General features: G+C 40.5%; 1 protein-coding gene across 1 annotated transcript; it reads left to right on the forward strand.

Annotated features, from left to right (window-relative positions):
- The first annotated feature begins 275 nt into the window (after window positions 1–275).
- Window positions 276–21,427, forward strand: S1PR4 (sphingosine-1-phosphate receptor 4). Its single transcript, XM_075206518.1, has 4 exons — window positions 276–345; window positions 6,025–6,295; window positions 17,527–17,743; window positions 18,948–21,427. Exons 3-4 carry the CDS (start codon window positions 17,550–17,552, stop codon window positions 19,867–19,869), a joined length of 1,116 nt encoding a protein of 371 aa, XP_075062619.1. The 5' UTR covers window positions 276–345; window positions 6,025–6,295; window positions 17,527–17,549; the 3' UTR covers window positions 19,870–21,427.
- Window positions 21,428–23,806: the final 2,379 nt, after the last annotated feature.

Genomic DNA, 23,806 nt, shown 5'->3' on the forward strand with positions numbered 1-23,806 from the left:
TACTCAAAAAACCACCTCAGTAAAATAAAGAACACAAACAATCAAACAATATACATCTGTACATATGTTTGCAATAAAGACAAAATACCTAAAATCACAACGTATTTAGTATAATAATAGCACACCAAAAATACAGATCCCTTTAATGTTCAAAGCAGCACACTGTAGTATTGACAGTTTTAGCAGTTATCAGTACCCCTGCCTCTCCCCTGGGTGGGGTTCATCCTGAAACCTGTGGTGACAGAGGTTACAAATATTTCCTTTCAAAACTAGCTGTCAGTCACCTAGCTGTCACTTCTCCAGTCATCACCCTTGTGCATGCATGCAGTGACCATCAGCTGTCAGGTGAGCCACGGATAAATTGTATTATATAGTGTATATGTATGTGTGTGTGTATATATATGTATATATATATATACACACACACACACACACATATATATATATATATATATATATATATATATATATATATATATATATATATATATATATATATATATATGTATATGTGTATATATATATATTATGAGAGTGAGAGAGAGGGGGGATAGATAGATAGATAGATAGATAGATAAATAGATAGATAAGTAGAGTCTTGTTATTAAATTGCTACAGGCAGCAAAAACTTTGTGTCTGTGATTGCTCTCATAGGAGCAACCACCTGCAATTAATATAACTAGCCATTTTGCTCAGTCTGATGTGGCATGGTGTAATGCTGTACTGAATAGCTGAAAAGATTGTGCTGCATAGCATAATGAATGCATGATGCTGTAAAGCAGTGTTTCTTTATCCTGGTCCTCAGGACTCCTAACAGTGCAGGTTCTTCATATCTCCTTGCATTAGCACAGGTGTATTCATTACCGACTGACACATTTCACTTGTGACCTGGAAAACCTGCACTCTTAGGGGTCCCTGAGGACTGGGTTTGGGAAACACTGATATAGCGGATACATGGAACTGTACTGTATAGTTGACAGAAATGGGACTATGCGGCTTCTATCCTCATCTCATGGGGACAAATAAAGTAGTTGATATAATATTGCTGAATACAGTGGCAAGGTAAACTGAGCACACATGGGTTTGCATTGTATGTGGACAGGCATCAGGCTGACATGTAGTGAATATATGAGACTAAAGCTTATAGTGGATAGATATGGGGCTGCTATGCATAATGATCAATAAGCTTGGTGCTGGGATGTATAGTGGGCACATTAGTGTCTTATATGGATATATGGGAATATACTTCATAGTGGATAGATGAGGTTTCACTATTAGTGGACATTTGGGGAGGTATTGCATAATAGACAGATGGAACTGCACTCTATTGTGATCAGACATTACTATTATTATAAACATTTATTTATATAGTGCCAGCATTTCCCGTAGCGCTTTATAATTGGGTACAAACGCAGTAATAAAACAAGGTTGGGTATTAACAGGGGTGCAAAAAAATAAGAGAAGACATTGTACTGCATTGTTTAATGGACAGATATAAGGCTGTATTGTATGCTTAACATGTGGCTATATTAAGCAGCCGCACACTATATACATATCCCCATCCGCTGAGAGGCAGACAGAGAATTCTGCCCGGCCACTCTGATTGTGTTTTAAACACAATTAGAGAGGACGGACGACATCCACTGCCTGGTCTCTGCAGCCCGCACCTGCTAGAAAAGAAAAAGGGGGCTAGGCACTAAATGCCCCCTCCCCTCGGAAAAATCTAGGTCTTCCCCAGGGATGATATGCTGATCATTTTTAACTCCTTGTTATTATATATTAGTCATTACATTTTCTGAGTATGATCAGGGATGGCAATGAGGACAAAGCGGTAAAATGGCAAAGACTTTGAAGGATATAAGGTTTCAGGAAATGGTCAATTAAGGAAGGCAGGCTTAGAGTGATATGTAAAGTGCTTGGCATCTGGCTGCATTGTATAGAGGACATGTGGTTGCAACAGTGAACACAATCATCTGCACTTCATAGTGGACAGACAATAAACTGCATTGCACAGTAGATACATGGGCCTGCCTTATATAGTGGACACATTGCTATTTTGTGTAATGGGCAGACATGAGGCAGCATTATATAGTGCAGGGTTTCCCAAATCCAGTCCTCAGGGCTCCCTAACAGTGCAGGTTTTCCGGTTCACATGTGACATAATTAGGACCAACCGTAGATCTGTTACAAAGTGTCAGTCAGTAATGAATACACCTGTGCTCCAGCAAGGAGATATGGAAAACCTGCACTGTTAGGGAACCCTAAAGACTGGGTATGGGGAAACCCTGATATAGTGGATACATGGGGCTCATTTAATAGTGAACATGGCAACTTTGTAAGACATGAGACTAAATTATACAGTAGACATCCAGGATTGCTTTGCATAGTGGACACACGCTTGTGATGTATACTGAAAATATGGATAAATAGGATTAATAAAGAGATACTTAGGGACTTGCGTAGAATTGAATACATTTGTGCTCTGATTGTATGCAGAATGCCTGAGATAGAGATAGCAGAAGAAAGATTATATGTGCATCCGTGATCCTTGTATATAGCCCACCCCATGCTAAGCATGGAGAAGCTATGACTGGTGAGACACAGCAAATCTTGTAGACAGCCAGGGTTACTTCCAATGACAATAGTGCAATCGCTGGTGATAACCCCTTGATAGAAAACAAAACTAAAACCCTACATCCAGTGAAAACACTCATTTTATCCAAAGATAGGGCTTTTCTTTGTTTGATAAATAGATCCCATAGTTCATTGGTAGCCATCTTTCGACGACTTCTACCAACATACGTTGAATATATCAGTGAATTATATTGTAGCTTTGTGGTTCATAGTGGTTAACCCCAGGTGCTCTGTAACCACTATTAACCAATACAGAATGGCTTTCCCACGCTCTGACCAATCAAAGGGCATGCTAGCACTTGTAGTTTTACAAATCGCTGCCATTTGTATAGAACTACAAGCGCAAGCATAGCTAATATATATATAGGGTTAGCTGGGCACCATTTGTGCACCAACAAAAAATGCTAATTGCTATCTTTTACAAATGTATGTTACACAATTGGTGCTTAGAGGATCCCTTATGTTTTCAACACTGGGCTGTTTTCCTCTAGAGGTGAGCACATTTTTCTTTTGCAGGCCCAATTCCTGAAGGGAATTCACCTGTGCTGAGCAGGCTAGGGCTGAGTGACATCATGACAGGGGGGTCACAGGCTGCATGTTTCCCTGTCATCATGTCACAAGCCCGCTTGCCATAGCCTAGTGCTGGTTGTGGGTTTTTTGGGAATCCCATGCTGTTCATCCCCCCCTGATTTTGTGCTACCAGCCTTGGTTATTAGCGCTGGTTATGGCGTTGGGGAATGGCACCATTTTATTTATTTATTCATTTATTTAGAACCTTTTTTTTGTACACTAAGACGGTGATCATCATCACAGATCTTGCACCAGCCCTTCACAGCCGCAATATATACAGCTCCTGTTAGGCTGTGCCCAGATATAACTTCACTGCACACTAGTTATGCTTCCCCAAACCTTTCCTTTCCTGTTCAACCTTTTTATGAGTAAGGAGTCACAAGTGTAAGCAGTGTTAAAAATGTTGCTACACATGCGCAGTACAAATTTGCAGGTACTAATTAAAGGTTCCAGCCGCCCTAGGCTAGTACACCAGTAGCGCCCCTCCATGAATGTTTACATTTGTATTCAGCAACAAACAAAATATCATAATGCACATGCACAACAACCAATTAATGCACATAGAGAGCTATATGTTCACGTTCAGCATATCATATAAGCAGAGCCGCATCAGAAATCATGGGGCCCCCAACCCCGATGCCCCCCCCATGACCCCGCCCAATGGCCCCCCCCCATTAACCAGGACCATCTTTCCCACTGGGCACGAAGGGCAGGTGCCTGGGGGCCCAGGGGGAAAAGGGGCCCTAGGCAATGAAAAAAAAAATCCTGTAGAAACCCCCCCATAAAAACCTTTTGCGGTCACGATCCGGCTCCCTCCCTGGTCCTCTCTTCCATGAAGGGGGTCAGACTTAGGCGATTGGAGCGTAAGTTAAGGGGGCCCTAATATATATATATATATATATATATATATATATATATTTACACACACATATAATCATTTTTTTTTTACATAAAATATATATTATATATAGTATATATATATACAATCACTTTTTACACACATATATATATATATATATATATATATATATATATATATATATATGTATATATGTGTGTGTGTGTGTGTGTGTGTGTGTGTGTAAACAGTGATTATATACATATATATATTTATATATATATTAGTATTAGTGGAACGCATATGCGTTCCACCAATAGGAAGTTCGGCATTTGGAACTTGGTGTTGGTGGAACGCATGCGTTCCATTGCGGAAGTTAAGGCTGAAGGTACAGTCCTTCAGCCCTGGCGTCTTCGCCGCTGTCTTCAGTCTGGCTGTCACAGTGACAGCCAGGCTGAAGATAGCGGGCCCCCTGGTAAGAGTGTGCCATCGGGCCCCCTGATGAGCCCGGGCCCGGTACAAGGGTACCCCCTGTACCCCCCTGATGGCGGCCCTGCATATAAGTCATATATTTGGAGCTCATTAAAGAATATTCAGGCATATGGGAATACTCCTGAATAAGAATATTCAGAAGTATTCTCCAGCATTCAAATTATCTTACTTCTTACTTACAGCTTTGACTACCTGTTGTTCTCTTTTGCTTGTTCTTACAGTGTTGTTGTCGTCTAGTTGGCTTCTAGAAATTCAGGGTTCTGTTTGAAAACATGCAAAATGTTAACAAACCCAGAATGATTATGTTCAAACAGCTCAATTTTGCCATTTACACAACCCCTTCTGCCATTTATATAGCCCCTTCTGCCTTTTCATCACCTTCCATCACTGCCCATTAATGTTACCCAGCACCTGTCACTTACCTTCCTCTTGTTTTTTAGGCCCTGCTCTTCTCTCTTCCTCTCTATGGTTTTCTGCTTCTCCAGGTTGATCGGGGGCAGGACAGGCAGCCTGGTACAGGGGCGGATCTAGACAATTATTCTACCCGGGGCGATCTTAAGGGGGGGTGATTTAGGCCCCGCCCCCTTTCTGATTTCTAAGGCTGCTGGCGGCTGCACAGTATGTGCAGGTCAGTTCGGCAGTGACAGTGTGCTGCCCCGCTGCTCTGATTGTGTTTAAAACACAATCAGAGCAGCCGGGCAGCACACTGTCACTGCCGAACGGACATGCACAGTGTGCAGCTGTCGGCAGCAAGCCCCTGCTAGGGGGGGCGATCACCCCGATCGCCCCTTCCTGGATCCGCCACTAGCCTGGTAGCAAACCCGACTGCTGTCAGCTGCCTGTCCGTGCCACTGCAGACAGTCTTTAGTCTGATATCACAAGATGTGATAATCTCACAAGACCAGACTTGGAACCGCAGCAGCACTGGCAGGCAGCGGACAGCAGTCAGATTTGATGCCAGGTTGTCTCTTTGCAATAGTGAATGTCAGGGCCACCCCTTCAGACCAGGGGCGGACCCAATGCTGCCAGCCAGTCCCCACCATCAATATTTTAAATAAAATGGGGGGGGCGAATGTAATTCCGTCCACGCAGTGCCCCCCTGAAGCATCCATGGCTCCAGCACATTGGTTGATCTGGCCCTGCAAATTTGCATATTATACGCTAAGCAAACATTCGAACACCAAACTCAGCAGCATCTCCAATGTTTGTAGTGGATGGTGCAAAGCAACAATCATACAAGGAATGTTACCACAAGCTATAATACATGAGAACAGCTACAGAGTTAAAAGGACAATTATGTAGCTGTATTATGCCATGATAGTAAATATTTCCACAGAATCTAACACTTTAGCCATATAATAAGGTATATAAAATAGCAAGTACAGCATGATATAGTTGGTCCCTGAACTTGTTACAGAAAAATCGATTTATTTTTCTTCTTCAATCCTTGTTGTTATTTTTTTTAATTTAACAGCTATTATTTTATACAGGTTGGAGTGCACCACAAGCAGCAATCTGAATGATCTGTGTCTAGGACACCTCAAGCAATGAGTCCTTGCCATGATTCCCAACCCATCGACCAATACAACCTTCCTGCTGTGACATCTGCTGCAAGCACCGAAATCCAAACAACCAGTTATAAAGGTCACCCTGAAGAACTAATACATACATACTACCAGTGACACCTGTCCTCAAGCAACTGATTTTACCTTACATGTAAACATCTTTCTGCCCCATTTCCATTTCGGCCATATCATTCACGTATGTAAAACTAGACAAATATGTTATTCATGTACACAGCACAGCTTTTATGTGGCTTTTTTCTTTCCATCTGAAATTAGAGATGAGTGAGATTTTTTAATACTGTCCTGCAAAACATGCTAAAGTTTGGCCTTTTCATCTGCGGTATTTGTCCGTCAGTGATCCCACTCCTACCCCAACCACAAAACACTGCAGAATGAATTGACTGTCATTGTCCCAGCTCCATCCATAAACTATAAAATTTGACACAGTCCGGAATGGCATTCCGTGAAATAACAAAGCAAAAGCGGAACTTGAAAATTACGAACAGACCTGTTCTAACGCAAAACGTTCCGCATGAAATATCACTGCTCTTTCACTCATCTCTATTTCAGATATTCAAATAATGTTGTTATTTTGTAGAGATTTTTCAGCGATGTAGTTTGAATGATAAAAACTTACATTTATATTTTAACTCTTTAGAGTATATATGTTTATATAAAAATATAATTTTGTGTACCAGTACAGTATTGACCATTGTAGTTTTATGATTTTCTCATGGTGGACTTTTTGTGAGAACTTTGCAAGTATTGTATTTATGATATGTGCCATTTATTTTTCTTGCTTGCTTCTTTCTGTTCTTTTCAGCCATGTTTTAATGTCGTGTTAGAGTTATTTATTGTTGTTGCCCTGAGATAAGACACACTGCAGGTTTAATTAAGGGCAAAGTCCCATAGGATCCTCGTTCAAGGTGATAGTGCACCCTGTACCGGCAATTATGATATGAAGTGTGAGCAAAAATGAATGAAAGTTTTAACCAGGAACATACTGCGGAGGAGCCTTGTGCTTGATTGAATCTGCCTCTCTTTTCCACTCTCTGCATTAGGTACAGTTTTACCTGGAGGGCAGCTTTGTGGCGCATTCATGGGATACAAAAAACCCAACTCTACCTGATGATATGAAACATCGCTAGAAAAAAAAGCAAAATCCTGTTAACATTAATTGACTAATTCTGCCCTAGTTATTGGGAATTAAATAGAAGGGTCCTATTTAGCATGGATGACATTTTGCTCTATTAAGTATCATCAGTCATCGCAGCAATTACCATTAAAGTCAGGTCAGGACAACGCATCTGATAAAAGGCTGTCCTGGCGATGACTCCATTTTACTTACAACTCTATGTTCTGACCCCAGCGCCTTTGCCAGTCTTGTTATTCAATGCAGAGGAGAGCACGAACGCTGCCTGAGAGGGATCCGAAGATCCTTCTCCTGCAATGCATTACCCATAGGATTGGATGGCTAGATTTTCGGAGCTTGACGTATCTGCCCAGACCACAGTCCCTATTGAGTATTATGGGGACTGCTGGATAGTGCGGTGCTTTGCCTATTGCAGGAGATATCTCCGACAATATACTTTAAAATGCCTAAATCATGCGGTAAAAACCATTTCCGCATGGTTTAAGGCTTGAAAAATAGTCCACTAAGTGGGAAAGCAGAAACAGTAGTATCACAGAGTGCAAAAGGGTCAGCTTGGCAGGTTCCTGTACTTGGGAGAGTCCAGATAGTAAAATATACTATATGCACTAGCTTTAATATCTACACTTTTATAGGATTGAGTTGACAGGAATACTGCTTAAACTGTTCCTAAACAAACTTATACAAATGTATTAAAGAGAGAGCTCTAAATATTGCAGAAATGTATATGTACTGTATATGTGTTTTGATGCATTTATAATTGAGTGTAAACTGTGTCTGTGACAAAACAGCAAGTTGTTATCTTGTTCAAGCCAAATGGTTATGGAAAAGCTTTTTATCCTTATCTCAGTTCACTTACAGTGCACTCTTAGGCTGGGTACACACTACGGGTTTTTCAGCTGATATCGGGCCAAATACCCGTAAACTGGGGTATTTGACTGTTCGGTCCGATACTGCAGCAGTGTATACACTTACATGATGACCGATAGTCGGTCCAAAGCACAGATTGTCTGTTCATTTGGTTGGTCAGTAAACCTAATAGGGCTAGATTTACTAAGCTGCGGGTTTGAAAAAGTGGGGATGTTGCCTATAGCAACCAATCAGATTCTAGCTGTCATTTTGTAGAGTGCACTAAATAAATGAAAGCTAGAATCTGATTGGTTGCTATAGGCAACATCCCCACTTTTTCAAACCCGCAGCTTAGTAAATCTAGCCCATAGTCTTGTTCCAATTGCCTTCCGATCCTGCAAGGTGTATGAAATCACCACCGATTCTTCGACCAAGTGCCGATAGTTCCTCAGCGACTTCTTTCTGGGCCTGTGTATGTACATTTCTGTTGTTCATACCCCTCCCACGTGGTGCGGTCTCGGAACGTCAGTCAAATGGGAATAATGTGCTTTCAAAGGAGAAGCAATAGTAAACCTCTTTAGAACGTTTCATATGACATGAATGTGTTCCGGTGATGTCCAGCCCTTTATTTAAATTTTTACGGCATATCGCTGCAGGGAGCCCATATAACTCACTGCACTACTACATCTGTTAAACGCACATAATAAATGCAAATATGGTACAGTTTCATTTGGCACTGTGATTATTATTTTTTACTTGTGCTTAACTTATGATACAAATACATCTTATACATGCCACTGTGTGTGTAGCCTTAGGAGGTCATTATAACTATTTTATACACTCCATTCAGTGGTCGAAGTGGAAATTCAGAATTGGTCCTATGGAAATTTAGAAGTGGCAATATGAATAATGTAATGGGAATGTAAGTGAATGGAACGTAGTTTTATAATGAATATACATATATATGAATATACACCCCCAATTAGACCACTGTTCCCAACAGTACATAATGTGATGCCCCTGAATGACAAAGGCCAAGTACAGAACTATCCAGTCATGTCTCCAAATTTACAGAAGCATCTAGGAACCCAATCTTCCTTTTGGGGATTTTTGATGTAAATAACAATGTAGGAAGCAGGTCAATGCAAAAGCTAAGATTTGAGTTTTGAAGCTTTTCAAAAATACATGTACTGTATTTTGCAGTAAGGTGGCATCTATTCAACCTGTCCTTTAATCAAATCTCCAGCTCACCACTCTGTCCTCTTGTCAAATGTTTCCACCGCACTCCTAAGACAGTGATGCTGGAAGAAGCACATGGTGAAAAGTTAGTGGATGATGTTATTGTTGTATTGGAGAAAGATAGTAGTGAAAGTTTCATGGAAAAAGAGTGTGGGTCAGCTTGACTGAAACAATGAGAACTGTTAAGCATATCTCTTCAAGTCTAATTTTATCAGGTCATCCCCGAAAAAGGGCATGGCCACGGGAAAGGGGGCGGGGCATGAAATGGATGTGGTTTGGGCTTGGTCTAGTTTGTCCTGCTTTTCCATTCAAGAATTTGTGATGTATGGAGGTTTTTTTTAACTATTACATATTAACAATATACAAATAACCACTCCTGGTCAGGAGCATAGAGTTTTGTGAAAAATATTATTTCACAGAAATGGGAAAGGTGGAAATTTTGTCTCAGCAAAAGTCTGTGTTATGTTCATAAAATCCATTGGCTAAAGCGGCGGTTCCCAAACTGTGCGCCGCGGCTCCCAGGGGTGCCGCGGCGCTGTCACTGCCGCGGGCAGGGCTGGATTAAGGGAATGGATGCCCCTGGGCTAAGGGGGCCTCCATTCCCCCGTGAGGGCCCCCCCCCCCCGTGATCCGAGCTGCCTGCCCCCCCCGGCACTTACCTCCTTCCCTGGCGCGCTGTACGCTCTTTACTGAGGAAATCTCGTGAGAGTGAGACTCACGAGATTTCCTCAGTAAGGAGACTACAGCTCGCCAGGGAAGGACCGCAGTGAAAGCGCCCCCGCCCCCGACCGATCAATACTGCTGCTGAGCACTTTCAAGGGCCCCCTGGATGCCATAGGCCCCTGGGCTGTAGCCCAGTTAGCCCTATTGTTAATCCGGCCCTGGCCGCGGGCCAGCCATAGAAAAAAGAAAGAAGACAGAAACTTACCAATCCACGCGGCGCCCGGGACCCAGCAGCTTCCTCTCTCCCGCAGCTGTCACTGAATATCGATGTCAGTGACAAGCTGCTGCGGGAGAGAGGAGGCTGCTGGGTCCCGGCGCCGTGCAGATTGGTAAGTTTCTGTTTTCTTTCTATAAATGTAATTTTTTCATCAATAGGTTCTGCAGAATGTGGAACTTCCTTCTCAGATCCTTATTTCTCCAATTTCACTACTTAAATCAAGTTTGCCCGTTTCCCCAACAATATTTTTACTGCACATTATATATATCATTTGGGATTTTTTTTTCCCATCCAGGCTCATGACATTTTTTAAAATCATTAACGATATCTCTATTATTACACAATACATAAAATGTCTCCTCCTGATCTGATAACTAATAAAACTTAGTTTTAGATGATGTCTCACTGCAATCAGGACTATTTTACTGCAGATATTCCTCTGCGCTAATTACATTATTATGAATGCATTAATAGGCACCCTTCATTTAATATGCCCACTTACACCATTACTATTCACTCCACTATGTTATTACACATAGCAGAGTATTCTCTGCCTGGCGCGGGGCAGAGTGAGAGGGATCGTGGCAGAGGAGGGGGACAGCGTGACAGAGAGCAGAGGGACAGCGTGACAGAGGAGGGGGACAGCGTGACAGAGAGCAGAGGGACAGCGTGACAGAGAGCAGAAGGACAGCGTGACAGAGGGCAGAGGAGGGGGGCAGAGGGCAGAGGAGGAGGACAGCATGACAGAGGGCAGAGGAGGGGGACAGAGGGCAGAGGAGGGGGACAGCGTGACAGAGGGCAGAGGGACAGCGTGACAGAGAGCAGAGGGACAGTGTGACAGAGGGCAGAGGAGGAGGACAGCATGACAGAGGGCAGAGGAGGGGGGCAGAGAGCAGAGGAGGATGACAGCATGACAGAGAGCAGAGGAGGGGGACAGCGTGACAGAGGGCAGAGGAGAGGGACAGAGGGCAGAGGAGGGTGACAGAGGGCAGAGGAGGGGGACAGCGTGACAGGGGGCAGAGGAGGGGGACAGAGGGCAGAGGAGGGTGACAGAGGGCAGAGGAGGGGGACAGCGTGACAGAGGGCAGAGGAGGGGGACAGCGTGACAGAGGGCAGAGGAGGGGGACAGAGGGCAGAGGAGGGGGACAGCGTGACAGAGGGCAGAGGGGGCAACGTGAGAGGGCAGTGTGCCTGGTTGCAGAGGGGGCAGTGTGCCTGGTTGCAGAGGGGGCAGAGTGTCTGGATGCAGAGGGGCATTTTTGCATACAACTAAATAAGTATTTCTGTCGTGACCTAAATACTTATTACAATTTTTTGACCCAACTGCTTCTAAAACAGGACTGCTCAGTAATTATTTTGGATGGGTGCCTTGAAAAAATTTGGAGTCTCTAAGGGTGCAGCGAACTGCAAAAGTTTGGGAACCAATGGGCTAAAGCATTAACTCAAAGGGCTGCATGTAAATGACAGTTTAAAGAGATCTATTCTGCTGAACAGAAATGGTTTATTTGCATATTGGTAAATCATGTTGGGCCCTGTACAACCCAGTCTGACACTAGTTGTTGAACACCATGGGGTATATTTACTAAACTGCGGGTTTGAAAAAGTGGAGATGTTGCCTATAGCAACCAATCAGATTCTAGCTGTCATTTTGTAGAGTGCACTAAATAAATGACACCTACAATCTGATTGGTTGCTATAAGCAACATCTCCTCTTTTTCAAACCCGCAGTTTAGTAAATATAGCCCCATGTCTGTATGTGATCTTGACACCATGAATTAGATTGTAAAATGTGTTTCAAAATTTCTATATACAGTATTCAATAAAATAGTATGCACAAGTAAATTGCACTATGCACTGCATAAAATTGTAAATATTATTATCTTTTATTTATATATAAAACACTCTAGTGAGTAGTAATAATAATAATACATTATCAACCACTTCATTGCTGGGAAGTATTGATTTGCCATGCTCTGTAACACTTCACACACTCCACCCTTCCTGTGTCTCTCTCCACACCACCGTCTGTGAAAAAGGACAACGCCTAAACCACAAAACAGAAAACTTTTTTTTTGTGTACCTGTACAGCATTGAGTGCTTTGCTGCACAGCATAACATGTTAGTTGTATAACTGTAGGAACACTGTGACACCCTGTTGTTCATATAAAACTTTTTATCTTGGGTTGCTGTACATTATTTTAACTGTGAGCTCATCTTGAAGAGTGTAATATAATGTGTAGTGTAATTTTAGTGTAATTTTTTATTAGTTTATTTTTATTGCCACGCTAAGTTATATATCACCGTAATGTAACGTTATTTTATCGGCTGTGGCAGCTGAGCAGTAACTCTTATCACTCTGGAGTCCATACTCTGACTTCTGAGCATGCACAGAGGCCCAGGGCATACATTGAACTGGAAGCTAACATAACTCTAGTTCAACCGTTACAACAAAGTAAACACATAAGTGTGTGTGTGTGTGTGTGTGTGTGTGTGTGTGTGTGTGTATGTATATGTACATATATATATATATATATATATATATATATATATATATTATAAAATACAGAAGTTATATCTACCCAATCCCACCCCAGCAATCGCTTAGGTATTGTGCGATTAGAAGAATATACCAATTTTTTCTTGTCAGTAGGGCTTTCATTCTTTGATAAATCTACGCTATATACAGGGCAATTTTTTTTTTTTTTTCTATTTTTGTACATGATTACCTGTAGAGAAAGGATGGAGACAGGCCACTGTGTAGACACAACGACTTTTGTGTGTGGCACCGTACCCCATTTCTTCCATAGTGTGGAGCAGGGGGAAAATGTGTATTCTTCTGCTCCTATAATTGCTAGCACAGGACTGGCCTGTGACATCATACCCAAGTGCCATACTCCCTACGTCTCATTTAGTGTTTTAGGTGCTCCCTAAACATCGGCACCTACAAAGACCTCTCAAGTTCAGCTAGTGACGTCTGTCCTGATTGTGTGCCCTTGTACAGAGATTTGTGCATACCTACCAAGGACTATATACTGTAGTTACTATAGTTGTAATTTGTTTGCCAGAAAAAAGATTCAATTATGTCATTAAGAACTTTTCTACTGAATATACCAGTTATAGGCAACCTGATACACTTCAAGGGGTGTATATGCTGCCACTAACCTCCAAAAGGGCCAGACATTACCCGTAATCTCAGTAATAACTTCAAACACAACATTTATTCAAACAAAGAGACACCAATCTGTAATAATATATCAGCATGCAATTTAATGTAAGATATACAAGTGTTAGAAACCATAACAAACAAATATGACAATTCTGTGGGTCTTCTGTTTTCCATCAGCATTTTGGAAGATAGGTTAAAGGCTGGAAAAAGCACAACACAGAGAGGTTTCCATCAGTCAATCTGTTGCATTTGGTGTTTTTGATGTGCCCAATGACAGAGAATGTTTGTTTTCATATGCAAGTGGACACAGAAATGGACAAAACCTAGGCAATACACGGACAATTCCTTACCTTGCTTTAAATGAAGTAGAGCTCCCGCTGCTTTTACGGCTAAGAAAGGAGGGAGAACAGACTGCACGCCCCCCTCCTGTGTGCTGCATGACTTCCCTACATTGTGTGGGAAATTAGCTGTACCGGGGAAGAATAAGATTAGTTCATTCTTAGTTTCTGTTTGATGATCCCCTGAGATTCACCCACTGCTTCAGCTACTACTAAAAGCCTGAGCTGCCAGTGATGTTCATCAGGGCATGAAGCAGAGAATAAGAGCAAATGCCAATGAAGCATAAAGCAGATAAAAGGACTGATTAGACATAAGGTGTTAGAAGCTGTGAAGGACCGGCAGGTTGCATGTGGCCCTAGGGTCTGCCAGTTGCAGCCCTAGGGCCACTTCCGTTAATAGTGACTTGTGGCATCAGATAGTTTTGCAGTCTTATCATAGTACTGTACCAAGCAGAGATTTTGGACCACTGCACTATGTGTACAAATCTGTTATGGTTCATCAAGGTAGTCAGAGAATTACAGGACATCACAGGTTTCTATATTTGCAAAAATATCCCAAATAAAACAAACAGAGTCTTCTTCTTTAAAACAAAATACAACATCAAAATTGTTTTTCAATGTTCCTAATACAATCAAGAAAAATTTAAGAACACCAGTCACCAAGAATTAACATTTTCTGATAAGAACAAATATCAAAACATTCACTAAGATTCAGCTAGGAACAGTAAGAAACATAATTCTTGTTTTTGGAAGTGTCTCTGTGTAAATATTTTGTTTACAATGTCAAAGATCGCAGTCTGTCAAAAAATCGTGCATGTTAACAAAAGTAAATAATCCCTTAATTAAAGTTTTCCCTGACTCTTTAGTATAATATTAGTGTAAAATAAATGTATCCCATATTCAGAAGAGCTGCATTGTTACATGAAAGTAGCCTTGTTCACAATCTAGAAAATCTGAAAACCCTATTTGCTCTGTAATTATCTATAATATAAAAGCCTAGTGGAGTGTGTTAGTCTGTGTGTGTGTGTGTGTGTGTGTGTGTGTGTGTGTGTGTGTGTGTAAAAAAAACAACCAAGCTGCAGCGCCACCTGCTGGGCGGAGTTATACACTGACCTACTAAATTCTTAGGGGCATATTCAATTAGCTTTTGGATTCGCGGTAACGCGCGTTACCGCGAAAAGTGCGCGTTCTTGCGGGTATTACGGTACCGCATTAACGCGGATTTTCGTTCGCAACCCTATGGGCTGCGAACAAAAATCCACGTTATTGCGGTACCATGTATTACGTTTCGCGGCTGTTCCGGCGCGTTGCCGCGAATCCAAAAGCTAATTGAATATGCCCCTTAGTGTGTGTGGGGAAAAAAACTCAGAAAGTGCTGAAATTTGGTATACTAAGATGTTTTTAATTTTTTAATTTAATTTGTTAATTGTTAAAAGTGTTTATAAAGATTTTAAAAAAATATATATATATTTCTTGAAGGAGAAGTGACAGTTAGGAGTGGTTGGTGGTTGCCGGGGGTGACAGTTGGGAGTGGTTGGTGGTTGCCGGGGGTGACAATTTGGTGTGGTTGGTGGTTGCCGGGGGTGACAGTTGGGAGTGGTTGGTGGTTGCCGGGGGTGACAGAGCGAGAGGAGTGTGATACTCAGGACCGCTAAGAGATCCCTGTGTCTGGATAGACATCTGGATAGATGTGGCGATAAAGATGAAGGATGAGGTGATGGAGAAAAATGATGAGGTGGTGACATAGGAACAAAACCACGTTAAAAAAGGGCGCTTGCATCGGGAAGTAACGCTCTTCCCCTGAGGAGGCCTGGCCTAGCCCCAAATGCATGACAAGAACCTTTTTAACACCTTAAGTAGCTTGATTTGACTAGAATGCATGAGTTTCATGCACGGGTTAACTTGTAAGTATATAATTTCACTTGAGTTGTGAATTACATTCACATAAATATGTCAAATGTAAGCACCTTATCAGATGTGAAAATGTTGGAGCTAAAAGGGACTACAGAACTTTTACAGAACATGCCTAATAGAGAACAGCAGCTTGCACTCAGCACAGCAAATGTGTTTGTGTATGTGTGTGTGTGCTTCATTGGCTCTTTTAAATAAGGGAACTTGTATTTTAGTTTTAGTGGTAGTGTAGTTCAATGTAGTATAGATTCAACTTCTGCATGAAGTTTGGAGACACAGAGAAAGCTCTCATGCAGCTTACAAGTAAGTTTCAGGGGACCGCTCACCGTGTAATGGGAGAGGGTCACAAGGGAGGGAGCAGTGTACTAGCCTGGGGTGGAGTCACTTAATAAGCACAAGCTTAAATCTGGGAACCCCTGCAAAGGGTAAAAGAGCAAGTAAACAAACTACTGCATGTTAATATACTTCAGAGACTCCAAAAATAAATATCAGGCAGTGCAGTATCCTACATGTCACAATTAGAACACAATCCAACAAGAATAGGTGCTCTCGTACTAATCACAAAATAAATAATTTCAACAAAAACGAGTTACTACCAAGATGTCTATAACAATGTAGTATAACATAGTAGTACAAATGGCAATAAATTCTAGAAGAATACATTGATAATCTCTTTAATATATTGCCATTTGTACTCCATTCATATAAACATTTTGGTAATAACTAATTCTATGAAACAATTGTTTTTGTGACTAGAGTGCGAGCGCCTATTCTTCTTGGATTTTGTTCTAATTGTGCTTTGATTTGTGGTGTGCCCACCGTTCTGAGTAGGGGCAGCACTCACCATGGGAAACGCTCGAAATAAGTTATTACACATTGTTAGTTCACATCAGTGTACGTTTGAAGAAGAATAACTAAAATACTATCCTTTGTTACTGGCTTTTAAGGCAATAAGCAGCCTTTTAGATATTAGGTCACATGTGTCTTTTGCTATTTGTGTTGGGCTATTTTCTCCTGACTTCATGACATTTAACATTTAAATAAGGTTAGTGTAAGAGTAGGACTAAATTGTGATTTTAATCTACCTCTCTGCTTCTAAATATGAACATTTAATGTCATTGCCATTGGTTGGCTAAAACCTCATCTCATATAAGTGAAAATGTACATCTGAAAATGCTCCCAATTATTTATGATTCTGGGGAACATCTAACAACACATTATAATCGGCATACTGTCCATATTTGTGGAAGTAACATAATTAAGTTTTCCTTTGCAAATTTGGTCATGTTACCAGTATCTAACAGCCACATGAGGGGTTAAATTAAAAGTTAACATTAATTATTATTAAGTCAATGCCATGAGACTATCTTTACACCATCCCACTTCTTATATAATTGCTGTTTCCTATGATTCCTCTGTATGATTCAGTGATTTTCAAAAAGTGTTATTTCTGCTGTAATTAAAAAAAATCTTGTTTTTACATGATAGTGCAAAAGAAGGTGCATTTAATCACCTAATACGTACTCCGCAAGGAACACCTCCAATCTATCCAACTCACAGGCATTGCCATCCGTGCCTGCGTATCCATTTGTTTCCCCATAAAACCTGATGCAATTGCATAAAAGCAGGTGCATGTCACAAAACAGAATTTGTGCTGTGATTTTGCACTTTTCTTGTTCCTAATATGCATAGTTCATTAATCTGCTCACTGTTTAAATTGTAAATCATTCAAAAGCCCAAGTAGCTTTGTCAAAATCACAGGTTGATTTGTACTGTAAAAAGTTGCACCCATGGATATGCTTTGCACAGATTAAATCAATTATTTTATTTTCAGGACTGTGATCTGAGCTTGTCACCATGAACCTGTCAAGCAGCCTGTGCCTGGAGTTGTTGGCTAATAAAAATATTAACATTATTCTGCTACATTACAACCTAACTGGGCGTTTAAGTGGTCGATCCAGCAACAGCATCACTCCTCTCAAAGTTGTCTTCATCTTCATCAGTCTGTTTATCATTCTGGAGAACTTCTGTGTGCTGGTGGCACTTCTCAGGTGTGAAGCCATTTAAATAACATACTAATAAAGGAGGGAAGAACAATTTGCTGTAGCCAAATGTTTATAGACTATTGCAGGGTTTCCCAAACCCAGTCCTCAGGGCTCCCTAACAGTGCAGGTTTTCTGGATCACATGTGACATAATTAGGACCACCTGTGGATCTGTTACAATGTGTCAGTCAGTAATGAATACACCTGTGCTCCAGCAAGGAGATATGGAAAACCTGTACTGTTGGGGAGCCCTGAGGACTGGGTTTGGGAAACCCTGGACTATTGAATAAACTTATTTTTGCTAGCACAGAAATAGTTAGTTAACGGTGCACTAAAGCTGGTCACACAATAGCAATATATAGCCTTACATGTGGGCCAAAATTATATGATTAATACAAAATGAATCGGGTTTGGGGATGTATTTAAATGAGTTGAGAAGATGTTGTGCATGCAGTCATTTCCGTCTATAAAATAGGCCCCATGTGGTCTGGAAGTGATCCAGCCACACAACGGGAACGCTGAATTGTCGGAGCCTTAGCTAATTTGGAACAACTACTTATGCTTCAAAATTGATGTTCCCTCCTCCCCTTCTAGGTGGTAAATCTTGGTTTTGGATAACACTTTTATTGGGACAAAATGTTCACCTACCAGACGCAGTTTATACAGAAAATTGCATTTCTAGGAATATTTCTACTAAAAGCATTCAAATTTACAATAGTGAAACATTTAATAAATACAGCCCTTTATAATTAACCATATGGGTTTTGTAGGCATGACATGGGAAATGGCCGAGACAGAAACCCGCCTACAGGCAGCTTTACTGGTTCAAAAACCCAAGTTTGTTAAGCAATAACTTAAAGGTTTGTCATGCAAATGTAACATGAGCCATAACAGCACCTGAAATGTAGATGTTTACTTGCATACAGTTGCTAGGGTCACCCTTCATTTCCTATTCCTTTTTTACTTTATCATTGAGGATGTCTATAGCTGGTCACATGTTCTGCAAGAAAACACTGTTGAGCCCTATAAAGGGTAAAACAGCTGTCTGTATAAAGGTAACTGTTTTGTTTTAGTATTTGCAGTGCAATCTGATAGGTGAAAATGTAACCTGACGTTTACTAACATAGTTTATTTTAATACAATTGATACATCTTTGCCAGAGGTTATTGAAGCAATAATACTAACATATCATTAATCTGTTTGTGTTTTAGGTATGTGCGTGTGAGACGCTGGGTCCATTGCTGTTTAGCAAACATCGCATTTAGTGATCTACTGTCGGGCATTTCATACCTGCTTAACATTTGTCTATCGGGTCCTACCACGTTCCTCCTGAGCCCAGAACTATGGTTTCTAAGAGAAGGTCTTCTGTTTACCACTCTAGCTGCCTCCACTTTTAGCCTGCTGGTAACGGCAGTGGAGCGTTACACTACCATGGTGGCCCCAGTTACAGAGAGCGGCTCTATAAAAGTGATACGTGTGCAAGGTCTAATTATTTTATGCTGGGTATTGGCTGGGGCTGTTGGGTTCTTGCCTTTGCTTGGATGGAACTGTCTATGCCATATTGAAAGTTGCTCCAGCCTTCTTCCTCTCTACTCTAGGGATTACATCTTCTTTAATCTTGTACTGTTGTCTATCACCCTGGTTGGTATAATTGGCTTTTATTGCACTATTTATTTCTTAGTATGTTCTAGTGCCAGGCGTGTGGCAGTCACAAGCCAGAGTCGGCGCTCCTTCCACTTACTTCAAACAGTTCTCATCATCCTGGGCTCTTTTGTCCTCTGCTGGAGCCCACTTTTTATCTACCTTTTGTTGGATTCCCCATGCTCTCCCCCTTCCTGCCAGTCTCCACTCGGACTGGAATGGGTGCTGGCTGTAGCTGTCTTGAATTCAGCCTTTAACCCACTGATTTACTCTCTCCGGAGCTCTGAAGTACGGAAGGCAATGCTGGATTTCCTTTGCTGTGCCTGCATTTTGGCAGGAGTGAGACTACCTGCATGTTGCCAGCAAGGCACAGAGGTGACTTCTGGCTCATCAAATGAAAGTTCACTCAGGCGAGCAAGCAGTGTGCGCCTTTCACGGGCATGGAGTGTTAGAAGCCCTCTAACCAGCATTTCAAGTGTGCCCAGTCAGTAATGAGACATTTAACAAATATATTCAGTAAAGATTATTGTTGATGCTGTAGCCAGACAAGAGGTTATTTCTTACCAATATCATTAAAGTCCCTAGCAAACTAAAAATAGAGAATGGACAATATATCCTACCAGTATTTACACATGTATGGAATCATGAGAATTCAATCAATATATGTTATAATTTGGATGTTCGGGGGTAAATGTATCAAGCTAAGAGTTTCCGGCAGGTTTGAAAAATGGAGATGTAACCTATAGCAACAAGATTCTATCTTTCATTTTGTAGAATGCACTTAATAAATGATAACTAGAATCTGATTGAATGCTATATGCAACATCTCCACTTTTCAAACCTGCTGGAAACACTCAGCTTCATACATTTACCCCCAGATCTCTAAATCAAGAACATGTGATGTAATTAAAATTCTCCAAAAGCTTACATGACATTACCAATCAATTATTATGCAACATAGCTTTTCCTAGTACCATTCCATTACCTAGCAAGCAAAGATTTACAAAACGTACATTTTCAGAATAGCTAACAATTAGCTCTAGCATTTATTTATTTAAGTTTTTGTAATCTGGACCAAACTTGTGAAACTGGGAATGGAGGTAAGTTGGAAGCCACAGATTGAGTCAATCAACAATGCTAGTTAAAGCATTAAAAGAGCATAAGAAGCGATTTAACACATATCAAAGCATTCCGGAAAATAAGTATACTATGTACTTAAACAAGTGTTCCCATGAAACTCCATTTTATTTTTAGAGCATTAATGCTTCTGAATGTTACAGGGAACATCGAAACTGACATCAAGCAAAGCAAAGCCATCACTCATCAGAAAGTATTTGTGTACAGGTCCGCAAGGCTTATATTATTCTGTAGACTATCAGCATCACAGCTCATCTAATAGGCTATGTAAAAGTTTATTACATGCTTTAAAATAATAAACCGGATGTTCAAGATATTATATAGTGCATGGAGCAGGTCCCCCACAGCACAGTGTTGTGAGGCTCCTATGAATCTAGAGCAGGACAACTGTGGTTTCGAACTCATTTCTATATGAATCAAAGTCCAGACATCCAATTTGGGTTTTTTTCTATCCAGAAATTTAAGACTACTAAGCTATAGAATGTCACAAGTAAGCAATCCAGTTCCTTGTGAGCAGCAAAAACACGACTACAAGAACAAATATAACTTTCTTAGTGGACAGGTTTGTAGAAAGCTATGAAACTGACAATGGGGCTTGTCACTGTACCCAAACAAAGAAGTGTATCACACTGTTACTCTGGCAAAGAAGAGTGTTGGTTTCAGTGAATGAAGAGGATTTTCCTTGAAATGCATATTACACCAACTCAGATGGAAAAGAACTCTATATTGATACAAATTAATCAGCAAGTGGATGGATACTTCCTATAGAGCTGTGGCATATTTTTGCTGTGTATGTATATGTACAAATATGTATGTAACCTTAGTGTTAAGTGTTTTAGACATGTATATGTTATAATTTTTTTACACTTGTATATTGCACAAAATAAATCTATCACCATTTTTAAAGTTTAAATCTTCCCACAACAATCCTGAAACAAAGATTAAAGATAATTAATTGCACACAAAAACAAGATAAATCACAAAAATCTTAAAACTTCACTACATTTCTTAGCAGATTCAATTCCCTGCGTTGTCCTTTAGAACAACGCAAGGCGCACATTTTTAGCATTAGCACGGTAATCTTAACGCAAATTTTTGCTTGCGGAAAACATCAGCATGGAAATTACTGTACTAACGGTAATAATGCGCATCTATTACCGTAGTAACGGTAATAGTGCGCAACCCGTGTTGTTCTAAAGAACACTGTGGGGAATTGAATCTGCCCCTTATAGAGTGAAACAGAAGCACAATATCTAAATCTAAACAGAGTCTCCATTGTCAGCAGCAAAGATTGGTTCCTGTGTACCCTATCTAATGTAACAGATAGTATAAATCATTAATAATAATTGTACTATTTTTGCCATTATTGTGACAATATTAGAACTACATCTTCCACTGTACGTAATAGGCAAACATGGTTGATACATACTGTAATACAAGGGACCTCGTTACAGTATTTAAAGGTACATTGTCAACCTACTTAAATGAAGATCCAATGCAAATATAACATCTTTCACATGCAGCTGAGGGTAAAACTCCACAATTTAGATGTATGTATATCATATCAAAGAGGCAATCTCAAACATTAATTATTCTTGATTATCTCTACACCATTTCTGGAATGCTTTATTTATGAATGCAATCATATGAAAGAAGGGCAAAAGTAGAATACATATTTTTTTAGCAAATAAAGCTATCTAGATAGTAAATGTTTGACGTGGTACACACTACAGGGTTTTCAGGCCAATCACACTGTAAACGACCGTACGGCCTGATATCGCATTAATGTGTATGCTCCAATGATGTACAAATATCGTTCCAAAGCTCAATGTATCATTTGATTTGATTTTTAAACCACACTAAAAATCTTGTTCAACGATGGAACTGTCGTTCCAATTCTAGATCTCTATGGAGTGTCTCATAATCTTTACAGCTGATGGTTATGACAGATCAAGAGCACAGATATGAATGTAAATTTTGTAAAACGTGTATAGTGTGTACACATGAATCGGCATGCTGATCGGGACTTTTTTTTTTTTTTCATCCGTTGGTAAAATTGTTAACTGACTCGCATCGGGAAACATTTTCTGTAGTGTGTACCCAGCCTAAGATAGAAGCCACATATAAAAGTAAAATAACTTTGGTAAAATGTTAACTGGGAAGATAATTAGGATCTGCTCTATAAACATCTTGTCAAAAAAAGAAATGAAATAAAAATGAAGTCAAGCAAACGACAGTGGAGAAATCAGAGACCCAATAACTTCCAAACGTAGATAATAGATAAAGTAAAATGTCAAAGAAAGAGGCAGAGTCTGCAAAATATAACAGTACATAGCACAGTCAGATGTTCTCCTTTACACTTTCATACTTCCATCCCACATATGGACTAGTCCCTTTTCTATGGTAAAAAAAAAAAAAAATAGAGGAGGGCACACTATCAGGCCAAGTGTGCCTAAATAAAAGAAATAGATCAGAAATGATAACATATACAGGTTCAAGGTAAACTAAAACTCCATCAACCTTTTCCTTCCCCATAGCAGTGAAACCATAAATCGTGGTCATGTTAATATTTGTAGTCTTTTTCAGCCTGAATCCCAAAAGGTCAAACACAACTAAACATAAATTAGTTGCATCAAGTTGGATGGCAAAAACGCTATTTAAAATCTCTGAATCTAAATTAGAGAGACAAGGTTATTTGTCAAATATGACATTTAGGTGATCGTGAGGGACATGCTGAACAATCACATGTAGAAGTACATTGGAACCTATATGTAGGCTGTGGCAAAATTACTGCTGGTGCAAGGGGTGCAGTAGCTCGAAGTTGAGCTCAATGACGCCAGTATATCTGCTCCCAAAGCCTGCGCTCTACTCTTCTGGGTGTCTGTGGACAAATGTGCAGTGAAGCCTCGTTTAGTATTGAAGTTTTGGAACTGAAGGCCTAAAGTGGCTTCACTGTGCATGTGCCGCCCCCAAGCTGCTCTACTGAGGAAGGACCAGCATCAGCCATGCCCCCCAAAATTTTATATAGGGTAACAATTTGTGGAGGTGAAGCCAATCTAGAAAAGTGGTTCATTCTTAGAAGTATTTTATTCATGGAACTCAGGTTCATGAAATTATAGGAATGGAAACAGACAGGCTGTTGATGTGATGGGTAAGTCTATCTGAAGAAGCATGCAGAATTAAACTGAAATCTTCAACTAGTCTTAAGGGACAGCCAGAGTTGAACTTTTGGCCAGTCATTTCAATCAACTGCTGATAAAAGGGTGGAAGCACATACAACCCAAAATGATAA

This window comes from Mixophyes fleayi, chromosome 1 (genome assembly GCF_038048845.1).
Source record: "Mixophyes fleayi isolate aMixFle1 chromosome 1, aMixFle1.hap1, whole genome shotgun sequence".
Classification (NCBI taxonomy): Eukaryota; Metazoa; Chordata; class Amphibia; order Anura; family Limnodynastidae; genus Mixophyes; species Mixophyes fleayi.